Source organism: Chinchilla lanigera, unplaced genomic scaffold (assembly GCF_000276665.1).
Source record: "Chinchilla lanigera isolate Chin_1 unplaced genomic scaffold, ChiLan1.0 scaffold00018, whole genome shotgun sequence".
Lineage (NCBI taxonomy): Eukaryota > Metazoa > Chordata > Mammalia > Rodentia > Chinchillidae > Chinchilla > Chinchilla lanigera.
In genome coordinates this window covers 17,803,646-17,815,488 of record NW_004955419.1, presented here as the reverse complement: position 1 = coordinate 17,815,488, position 11,843 = coordinate 17,803,646, and the positions used below count along the sequence as shown (strand labels likewise).

The following is an 11,843-nucleotide window of genomic DNA, read 5'->3' as shown; positions in this document are numbered from 1 at the left end:
ACCATGCTCAGCTCAACAATATGCATTTTAATAGACTTTGAGGCAACTTTGATACATGACACGGTTTCAGAATTACTGTCTAGGTCACACATATCATTTGGAGAGGAGAATTTCTTGCTGCTACTTTCATTTCAAAGCAAAATATGCCTCTTACTTTTACATAGAAAGCTTAAAAGATACATAAAAATGGATGAAGGGAGAAACTCCACAATCCCTTACTGCTGTAATCAATATATTTCCTTATAGTATTTTTCCTATGCATCATTTTTTGTTTGTTTTTGTATCCTTTTGCTAATACAAGCTATACATTTATAACTTCATTTCTAAATTGCTAGTTCTTGACACTGAATGCAGAGAAAGTTATCACCTGGCTCTCCAAGGAAGGGACTCTGATCATCAAATGGGTGATTACCCTCTTGGCTATTATACAGCAAGTGAGCCATCCCTCCTAAGTAGCCATGAAGACTACTGAAGGTATCCCAGAAAATGTTAGTGCTGTAAGGGCGCCTGACTTGACCAATGGGAAGAAGCCCTATCTTTGAGGGTAAGAGCTTTGAAAGCTAATGAAACTCCCTGTTTGTGTCTTACACTGCACCCCCTATCACCAAGAAGAACCAACCAGTCTGAAATGGAGTAATGCCTAAGAATTGATTTCCTTCCGGTCTCTGCTTAAATGCTGCCTCAGTGAAGCCCTCTTGCAAGTCATACCACACATACAGAAGTATCATGCTTTGTCTAGCACGCATGTTTGCCAGCGAGAGCCTTCACAGATGTTGGGCTGCAGCAGTCATCTGAGCTGCTCATCAGATCATTCTGTTTCACCACTTTCCGGGCATGTGGTAGGGTTACACTTGCCTGCCCCCTTTGAAGTTAGGTTATGATCATGTGCCCTGCCTTTGGCCAGTGAAATTTGAGGTGATCCTGTGTTTTATTTCTGTTGAAAGATCTAAGAACCAGTGTATGATCTGTCATTTCTTTTTTGTTTTCCCATTATTGTGCTAACAACGTTCTGCATGTCAGGCAGCTGCTCCATCAGCCCAGGTCCCAGAAAGAGGGCAACGCAGAGTACAGGCCTCAGTCTATCTAGCACAGACATGCAGCAGAAGTGGGTTTGCCTAGCCTGCCCACTACAGCAGAGGTAAGAAGTTCTTTTGTTGCTTCAGTGAAAAGTGGAGATTGGGCTTCTGATGCCACTGCTGAGGGATGTTTGTGCCAACAGTACAAAGGCAGTGGTGGGTAAAAGTGCCTTAGCATGAACACAAACTGTATTAGCAGCCATTGTATTTTCACTGTCCGACACTTGAAGTGGGGCAAGTTTCACCTATGAATGACCTTGAAGCAGCAAAAAAAATGACTTCTTAAATCTCAATCCTAAGTACTTACCTTTTTAATACTTGTTAAGTGAGGAAATGAATAAAAGAAGTTTCAGTGGAATAAAACAGGTAACAGAGAGACAGACCCCCAGTCAGGAAGAGCAACATGGAACCAAAATCCGGCCAGAGTTAGACAGGAGCCCTCTCCCTTGGTGGACCAACATGCTTAGCCGACTCTCAGCAGAGACCCAGCTAACAGGCCTGAATACAAAGTAGGAAGTGATCTCAGGGACAAATAAGGAGCCTGGTTATAGGAACCAGGACCAAGGTAAATGCTGGATCAACTGCCAGAAAAACTTGATGCAGCATTCCCTGGAGCTGTTAAACTTCCCCAGACTGTGGTAGGTCTGCAGGCCTGTGGAGAGGCCAAAGCTGCAGTAAGTTCAAGCGTCTTGACCTTGGTAAGAAGGAAAAGAGACCACAACAAGCAGGGGTGAGAACACTGGAAGGCAGAAGCCCATGAGCGTGGCTTCTACGACTAACCAGCTGTCAGTTACCCTAACCGTTATCTCCTGTTTAGTCCCCTCTACTGAGTTACTGACTTGGAGATCCATCTTTCCGCTCCTGGTTTCCATATCATGGTCAAAGGCACTCTTATCTCTTGCAATCCACTCTTCTCTCAGGTTTGCTTATCTCAGTGAACTGTCTATCTCAGACTCGCTGTCCATCTGTATTCTACAAGTCAGAAATCTGGAAGCCATTTATAACCCTCCTTTTCCTTCATCCATCCAACATCTTTCCAACCTCCTAAACTGGATCCTAAATATCTCCTCTGCCTGTGCACATCTCTCCAGCTATGCCACCAAAACCATTCTGGGTCAAGCTCTCTGTCATCTCCCTCCCTTAAGCCAGTGTCCTAGATTTCTAGACTCTTGTCCTGAATCCAGGATGTCTGGATCCAAATGTTCTCCCACTGTGATCACACAGACCTATTCAGATATGTCTGCCCTCTCATTGCCCTGCTTAAAGACCTCGAAGCCTTCTCATTGTTCTTACGATAAGGATCAGAATCCCTCCTGTGGTTTTCATGGCCGGGCATAGTTTTTCCCCTACAGTGTGTGTCCCTGCCCATGTCCCTTTCCTCCTCTCACACCCCAGGCCACTTGCCTTCTGCAATCCAGCTCCTCTGGCCTTCTTGCAGTCTCTTGAATGTGTGACAACCCCTCTCACTCCAGGACTCTGGTTTCTGCTGTTCCCTCTGCCAGCTTCAGCTGCCTTCAAGACACTCTTTCCAAGTTCTTGAAAGTCCCAGCATGATTTCTGACATGGATTTCCTGCTCCATCCTGGCCCCCAGTTTTCAGGAAGGGCTTCCCTGAGAGTCTCACAGTACTGCCAAGGCTGGGCAGAAGGCCAGAGTACCCCACCATGGCCAAATGGGGGAGGTGGAGCGGACCTTCCAGCTGGGGAGCTGTGTCCAGCAAAACTGCAGGAGGCTGGATGAGTGTCAGAGCGATGGCATAAACAGTCCAGCGTAGCCTCTGTGGCTCTGCCTTCTCTTTAAAAGCCAAAGACTGAAAGCAGCTCATGACCCTACAGACAGGCTACCGTAGCAACCTGTTTTCCCTCTGCCTGGACTGCTGGATACTGTTTCACCTGTTTGTCTTCTGAAACCTGAATCAGCCACTGTTTATTCCCTCCCTGCCCATGTAGCTAAAGCCACCTCAGGCAATGACCATCATTCTGCTCATGACATTGAACTGAGGGCTATCCATAAGGCACCTCGCAGTCCTCCAGATAGGACAGAAATCCTTCGTAAGGAGCCTCAGGAATCACATGGTTATAGGAACTGCAAACTCTGACTCGTGGGAGGAGAAAGCAAGAGGGAGGAGAAGAGGACACTGGTCTTCCACTTCTGTGCCACATAGCAGCTCCCTACATAGTGAGCTTCTGCAAAGTTTCCGGGTAAGAATGAGTGGAGCAGGTGAAAAGACGCCTGCAGGTCATCAAATGCTCTCACTTTGCAGATAAGGAAACCACAACTACTTCTGTAAGAAGACTTGAACATTTTCCAGAGTGTAAATAAGCTACTGGCGATGACATGGAGAAAGGTGATAGTAAGAGGCCTGCTGTCAAGACCACCTGTTCCTGTTTATTGCATCCCCTCCCTCTGTAGTCTGCGGAAATACAATCATCACCAACACTGGAGGGATGCTTTGTGGTTGGGAAAGCACTTTCAGACTCTTGGTCCTTTCTGACCCTTTTCTCAACTGGATAGGAGGATGTTCTGATTACTGTGTTCACTGGAGGCAGATAAACTGACCTATTTCATTTTCACCAGTTAAAAATACATGGTCAAAAACTACGGGCTCACGCATGTTCACAGCAGTACTATTTACAATAGCCAAAACATGGAAACATCCCAAGTCCCCATTAATAGTGCATATATAAATAAATTGCAGTGCATCCATTCAGTGGAATATTATTCCACCATATAAAGGAAATGATATATCCTCCAACATAGAGGAACCTCAAAACTATGATGCTAAGCAAAAGAAGCCAACATAAAGGGTCCTATATTGTATGATTCCCTTTATAGGAACTGTACAGACTGGACAAGTCCCTAGAGACAGAGTGCAGATTGGTGGTTGCCAGGGGCTGAGGGCTAAGGGAAAATGGGGGGTGATGGCTTACAAGGTATGAGGTTTCCTTTGGAGTCACAAGGATGTGCTGAAACTAGACCGAGGTAGTCACTGTACAACACTGTGAGTGTACTAAATGCTACTGAATTGTCAGTTTAAAACCACTAATTTTATGTGGATCTCATCCCAATAAAATAAAGTGAATTAGGCAGACCCCAAACCCTAGCTCCTTCCCAACCTCAGAGTTCAGGTGATCAAAAGAATCCATTGATGCCGCTGTCTGCCATCCCACAGCAAAGCACACCACACAGGAACAATGCTTTAAAACAGACTTCCTGGATCTACTTACGGTAAACTGTGGCCCCGTGGTAAAAGGATCAGGAAATGGGCTCATTGTATCAGCCGGGAACGTTTTTATCTTCAAAAAACAAAAAAGACAGACAAAATGGTTATCTTCACATTAGAAAAAGTTTGGAAATCTTTGGCAGTGCACCCTTAAAACAGAACTGCAGGATGCAGGGGGACCTTGGAAGGCCTTCGTCCCTCAAGAGTGGGGCCACAGCGGGTCTCATGTTGAACCTCAGGACTGGGCTCAGCAGGGACGACAAGCCTGTGTGCCTTGCCTGCAGCTCCCTTTGCTGGGTTCTGCCTGGGCCTTCCCGGCATGCTGGGTCCTAGGCCTGACCTACAAAGGGCCACACTCAGAGTGTATAAGGAGGTAATCAGAGGTGCCAGGGAACACATTTGAGGACCTGTCTATAGCTTTGGGTAAAGGCAGGAGGCTGCTGAGAGGCCACATCCTGGACACATTCTATCATAGTGGGCAGGGTACCAGGAGGTTGGGCTAATTAAGTCAGAAAGTAGTCCCTGTCCAGGCGCTTTAGTTGTTAGACTCCCTGTACACCTCAGGTGACAGAAAAATATCTCAAGGGAACCCATGGATGCATGGGAGAATCCTGCCAGCATGGGCTTGGGCAACAGCATGGCGCTCAGACGTGCCCAGTGTTGTGGGTAACTGAAGCACAGAGCTGGTCTGGGAGACGCTGGATGCCCCCATCTGATCAGGTAGTGGAGGTCCAAAGGATCCTTGGTTTCCATAGTTATTTTGTCCTTGGTTTCCTAGAGGCTGTGGGGGAATGAGAGGACTTCTGGTGAAGGCCACTCTACCACCTGCAGGCAGAGGGCTGCAGCCAGGACTCTAAGGACAGCACTGCCCAAGGGCAGTAGCCTTGTGTCTCTCAGGATCTCACCTGGGGCTCCTAGCATAGCACCCACGTGCTCTTGCCCTGCTCAAATGGGAGGATAAGTAGGGATGAGCAAGATCCCATTAGACGGGACCTAAATTGACTAAGGTTTTCTGAATGGGCAGAGGAGGTCTCCACCAACAGAGGGACCATAATATCCTTGCAATGTACACCAAAGAGTCCAGTCCAAGTCTGTTGCCCTTCCCCCAAATCTCTCCAGTCTCCTTTAGTATCTCCAAATTGCCAGAATGGTTCCCACACCCGAAGACCTCTTGGAAGCAGCCTCACAGTATATTCTCGCCTTGCTGAACAGGTGAACGTGGTGTTCTGAGACCAATCTCAGAGCAAAAAGTAATGTGCAGATTAGCTTTCAGACCCTTCTTCAGCAGAAAAGAAAGTAGGTTCTTACTGCTATGAAAGAAATGTGAAAGTTAGCAACCTCAACCTGCTGTAAATGTTTTATCTGCTGTAAATAAGAAAACTAGATCCCAATAGTTACACTCTGCATTGCTCAGGCTGCGGCAGAGTATGTACAGATTTCTGATGGCACTGCAGTTGGCGTAACGACTTCAGAAGGGGACAAAAGCCAGAGTCTCACTCTGTAACCCAGCAGAGTCTAGCCTAAGCAAATGAAATCCTGATGTGAAAAGCTACATGTGTTTCCTCACACAGTGACAAACTGGAAACAAAGCACAATGTCCTGCAGGGAAGGGTTGGTGAAGGTGGCTCAGTCAGTTGGTGGAATATAAATAGTTAGTGCAAATGCGGCAACAAGAACAACATAGAAACAACATGGTATCAAGTGAAAAAAGAAAACCAGGAGACAATATGACTACCGTGAAGTAATTTGTGAAATTATGAAGGAATATGAATAAACAGAAGGAAACATGCAAAAATGAAAACTCTACGCTAGGTTGTGCTTCCTGTTAAATTGTTAGGTAGCATTCCTATTATGTCATTGTGTTGATAAACAGTAGTATGACAAGTTTAAAAATGACTTTCAATAGAAATGACACTTGAAAGTGCATCTGATGAGTGCCACATGTATTTCTCGCTGGGTAAAGCATCAGTGCTCGTCAAAATTCTTGGAAAACAAGCTCTTCCTGGATCTTGAGAGCTATGGCCGAAGGGTTGGGACCATAGCCTGTGTCCCACTTTGACCAGGCCCAGGTGACTCTAAACTCCCCATACGTCCTGGAGTGAGAGCATCTGTCGGCCAGGCTCCTCCGAGGTCTGGTTCTCCTGGCCTCTCGTCCAGTCTCCACCTCGCCTGGGGCTCCTGGCCACCACACCTGTCCTGGCAGGTCCTCTCCCTGCCGGGATACCTACCAGCCTCGTTTTGATTGGAGGGTACATGCAAACTCCAGTGGTCTCTTCCTTCATGGGGAGAGAGAGTGAAGGAGAGCAGCGAGAGCGGGCACAGTGGGGGCTGCTGGCGGGCTCTGCCTGCTCACGAGGAGAGGAGAGAAGGGGAGGAGGAGGTGGTGAGACAGGGAGGAGAGAGAGGAGAGAGGGAGGGGAAAGGAGAGAAAGATAGCACAGTGCAAGACGGATCTGGCAACTCCAGACTATTCTCAAACCAGCTTTGCCCACAGCCTACTTCCAGCCTGTGGACAGCTGGCTGCTGGGCCCACCCGCCACCCTGCTTTCTCAGCCTCTCTCCTCCTCTTTGATCCTCATCTCTCTTCTCCACTATGTGAGCGACAGTACACCAAACCCTCTTCCCAGGGCTGGCACGGACAGGTCGTCTCCTGTGCCAGCCGTATAGGGCCGGTAGTGCCTTCTTGATGCACAGATAGGGTTCTGAAGCATTGCCCAGGCCAAGCCAGAAGGAGAGCATCATGAATTAGCAATGTCAGCCACAGGAGCAATATGCAGACTGGCCACACACTTAAGAGCATTTGCCTTCCATACCGGGTACCTTCCCGCCCTCTGCTAAAGAAGGGCACCCACTGGGGGTACAGGTGAGTGGACAGCCAGCAGGGAGCACCAGGAAGAGATACCTCCAGGGGAGGAACAGAGTGTAGGATTTCATCTGTCATGGCTCTTTATTATTTGGGTTGCAAAAACAAACTCCCACACCCCTGAGCCCAGCACTGGGTAGCTTGCTGCTCAAGGGAAGGTACCAAGCATTGTGAGAAGAACATTATGTCCTTTGAGGTTCTGGCTTCCCCACCCTAAAGACTGCCGCATGCCCAGCAGAAGTCCAATAGCTTGCACTGGCAAGGATGAAGACGGTCAACAGAGGCCACTTGATGGTGGGACAGGGGCCATTGTGAGGTTAGTTTGGATTGCAGGGAGGGGCCATCCACTGCAGGGAACAAATGCACACCTCGTTTAGTTTAAGAGTTTCCTTATACAGTTTGTCTCATCTCAGCAGGAGCAATAAAATATAGCCTCTGGGTAAACTGAACTGAAAAATGATAAGAAACTTGCAGGCCTCTTTTCCTGCACCAAGTTGATTTAACTCTGCCCTCTTGATAATCATGCAAAGCTGCACAATTTCCAAAGGGCTTTTATAACCGCTATCTCACAGTGGTCTTCACAACAGTCTTGTTTTACTGTTCACATCTGATGGACGCAGAAATGGTATCTGCCAAGTCTAAATCCTGGATCCCAATCCTCCTGTTGATTATTACTCCTTTGGAGGTAAGTGAGTCTGTATGAGTCACCTGCAGTTAAGGCTTACCCGCTGCCTTAAAATCTCCTCACAGTCCTTCCTGGTCCTCAGGATACGTCCTACCTGCCACAAGACAGTGCAGGAGGCCTGCAGGGGGCTGGCTCCCTCTGCCCTCCAGGATGAGTTCCCACCACCACCCCAGTGCACGGAGCCTCCAGCCAAAATCAGCTACAGTAGAGAACCCCAGCCACCGGGCCTTTGCCCCTGCTGATATCAACAGGGAACCAATGTGTGTTTTATGAAGAAAATAAAAGCTGGCATAAACGACCAAGAAACATGGCCATATTGCTTAGAGCTCAAAATGTGTACTGAAGATTATCATGAATGACCTAAGGCTTTGTCCAGCATTGGACTTTTACGGGAAATGCTGATCATCAAGCAAGTATTTCTGGACTTTCTAAACATGCATTTGAGTGGAATTAAACAAAAGTGCATCCCTAGACTTGGAGTAAATCTATGCCTTTTAACTCTCAGTAAATGAACAAGAAAAAAGATGACATATGTAAGATGATACTACTTTGAAATACCATTTTATCTTCTGGTATTTCTTTCCTCCTTGGCGCTTATTCACATTCAGGCTGATATATTCTTTGATAGATAGTTGGCTTTTGAGTTTCAAAATCTGACTCCTTGGGAGAACAGAAAGATTCCTGGCATAGATAAATGACGAAGAAAATGTGTAAGGCTTCTTCATCATCTGAGTAAGAGAAGAAACTGCTCATTTGACGACAATGGAGGAAAGCCAGGCAATGGCAGTGGGGAGTCAGCAAAGGACCCAGGGCTCCTTCTCCATGGACAGAGGCTGGGAACTGGGGTGAAAGAGCAGTGAGGATCAGAACCCCTGCTCAGGTATAGCTGGGAAGGCAGTGGGCCCTGGGCGGAAGGGTGCCAGCTAGTCAGGATTCACACATCCCAGCAGGATGGAGATTCCCATCCTTCCAAAAAGGCCACAGAAGCAGCAGAGACAATGTCCCAGATGTATCAGCAAGTGGATGGCGCCAGACCTCCATGGGCCCTGGGGAACACAGATGAGACCATGAGGAGACAGAAGGGGTGCCCTGATTTGGCTTGAGATCAAGGGTTGGCCCTCCAAGATGAATGAGGTTTAAAGTAAACACGAAGGTGTTGACCCGGACAGGATCATACTTGTGACACCCAACCCAGGGCCTGATCCTATGCCCTACGCAGATGTCTTCCTTGATTTATGCTCTCTTTACTCTTCTGTCATGCACCAGAAGGGACCTGGATCCTGACTGGCCCTGCTTGGCAGGCAGGTGAGTGGTTTACAAGGATTAGGAAGATCAGAAAAGTCGAGAACACAGAAGGCAGCGGTATTTTTTGTCTGTGTTACCTGGGAAGGGAGGCTGGCCACAGGCCTGCAGCAGGGTCAGGGTTCTGCATCCCTACAGTGAACACTGTTGATGTGTAAATACCTCCTCTGCCCACATCCCCTCCTCAGTGGACACCAGTCCCCCTGGCAGTGGTCACATTCACAGCTGGAGAGAATTCCCAACAGAGAGGTGCCACCTTGACTCACCTGCTGGCTCCCTTTCCTCACTTACCACCCCTGGCCCCACTGCTTGGTCCCAGGCAGAATCTTGCTTGTGATCCTGAACTGTGAGAGGCAGGAACTGGGAATGGTCAATGATCAAGCCGTGAAGGCTGTAAAGCTGCAGGTAGCTACACTGGGCTGAGCAATCCAAGAGTCAGGGATTAGAAAAGAAAAAGTTTGAGGAAAATGATACGGTAGGGCAGAGACCCACACAGAACCAGACCAAAAGGAGTCTTTATTGGGGCAGTGACATGGTGGGCTGCCCAGTGGACTAGGACAGCATCGAGCTGAGCAAAGCATGGGGTTTTTAAGCTTTTGGGGAGGGTGTCTTTGGGCCAGAACATTTTTCAGGAGGGGGTGTCCACGAGCCAGAATAGCCCCATCAGGGTGGGTTGCTCATGGGTCAGCACAGCCCAAGCAGTGGGTGTCTGTGGGCCAGAACAGCCCGAGCAGGAGGGGTGTCGTTCGTCAGAGTTGAGCGTCTGGTTCTGCCAAGGCAGATGAGGGTGAGGTTGGCTTTTGTTGAGGGAAACTGAAGGGGAACAGGTGAAGAGGAAGGAGCTTTTATTAACTCCTTAATAAAACAACTTAAGTCTCCCACGGGGGCGGGGGGCAGGGTTTGCCTTGTGACTTACGAGAAAAGAGGGGAAAATGTGGCAAAAGTGAGGTTGGGAAGTGTACCTGTGGAGAGTTTGAGAATCAAACCCTCAAAGCTGTGCAGGACTCCAGAGAGCTGAGAAGACACGTAAGATTCAGATAAGTTACAGGGGGTGCTGACTTAATCTTCTGACTGGTTTCGAGGGATGTTAGTTCAGGATTGAATCTTTTCTCACTCTTGGCGCTTTGGACTGGGCTTCTTTAGAAACCACTCCACAGAGAATGGACCATGGGGGTGTTGAGTCTAAGGGCTATGCTGGTTCTTATGGCGCTTTGGTGGAATGCTCCTGATGAGAGCAGGGACATGTGGTCCTATTCGGCTCTCTGCAGTTCCCTGTCCTTCCATCATGCTGGCCAGCACTTTAGGAGGTGAGAGAGAGCTAGATGCAGCCTGTGAGCTTGAGAGGGGATGACCCAAAAAAAGCATTCTTAAAGGAGTTAGGTGATTCTCTGTGTGATGATATTATCCTGGAAGTTTTGAGTCTTTCCTAGTAATGTGCCGGTTCTTTTATGACTTTTTTCCTTTCCTTTTTTGGCAGTACGGGGGATTGAACTAACAACCTTGTGTATGCTAGGCAAGGACTCCAACACTGAGCTACATTCCCAGCCCTTTTTATTTATTTTTTATTTATATCTTTTTTTGAGATGGGGGGGGTCTCATTAAGTTGTCCGGGTTGGCCTTCACCTTGCAATCTTCCTGCCTCAGCCTCCCTAGTAACTAGGATTACAGGTGTGTGCCACTGTACCTGCCAAAGTGTTTCGTCCTTTTCTGAAGGAAATGCTGGTGGGAGGCTCAGAGAGGAGCTGGAGGCCAAGGGCACAGAGCTGGCAGCCAAGGAACCACACTGAATTGCTGAGTGTTTTAGACCAAGACACAGAGCACCTCACAGCCTCATCCCTACTCGGCAGTGCCGGGTCAGTGACTTGGAGATGGTCCCAGAGATGTCCCCAAGCCTGGGCTGTGACAGTAGGGCTGAGGGCAGGGGAATGGGTCAGCTAACAGATGGTGGACTGGCTGTTAGGGAAAGATGACACATCCTGCTTCAGGTCATGTTCCATCAGGATGGCGCTAGGACAGCTGCCCAGGGCCTGGGTTCTAGTCCTGGCCCAGACTGCTGTGTGATTTGGGACAAATGCCTGCCCCTGTTTGGTTCTGGTTTCCCCATTTTAGGATCATGGTCCTAAGGCACTGTTCTGCTTACAGGCTACTGCAAGAAGTAAGGAAGTCCTAGATGCATGTCAGGCATGGGGGCTGCTCTTACCTCTTCTGGTCCAGCTCTGTCCTATGGTAGATAGAGAACGACCTCTGCAGCACCCCTCTTTGCATCCAGGATACTGATTTGAAGATGTAGGCACAGTCACTGATCCCTGATGCCCACAGTCCCCGACTGGAAACAAGTTTCCCAGCTCCATACTGTGAACTCTCTCCCCTCCTCAGTATCCAATAGTGAGGTGAGAGGGCTGCTACTTTCTAAGAGGACATGGAAGGAAGGAGACTCCTGAACAGACAACTGGATCCTGAGAGTGGATTAATGTGCTGTTTGGAGGTGCGGCAGGGCTGGAGGAGGCAGGTCACTGGGGCCATGCCTTTGGAAGGTGTATCTCTCACTGGTGCTCTTCCCCTGTGCTCTACTTTGCTCCTCCATGCCCTTGAAGCATGATGTTTCTGCCTTAGAGTCAGCCAGTCAGGGACCGGAAACTCTGAAACCATGAACTAAGCAATCATTTGGTGCTTTAAGTATGGATGTCAGGTATCT

At 48.4% G+C, this 11,843-nt stretch overlaps 1 protein-coding gene across 1 annotated transcript in view; it reads right to left on the bottom strand.

Annotated features, from left to right (window-relative positions):
• The window catches only part of Epb41l4b (erythrocyte membrane protein band 4.1 like 4B), a gene marked incomplete in the record, with an annotated part of 135,789 nt that overhangs the window by 6,396 nt on the left and 117,550 nt on the right, over positions 1–11,843 (bottom strand). Inside the window, 2 exon segments of the mRNA XM_013513219.1 lie at positions 4,303–4,371; positions 6,527–6,643. Of these exon segments, the coding sequence (XP_013368673.1) occupies positions 4,303–4,371; positions 6,527–6,643 (186 nt within the window).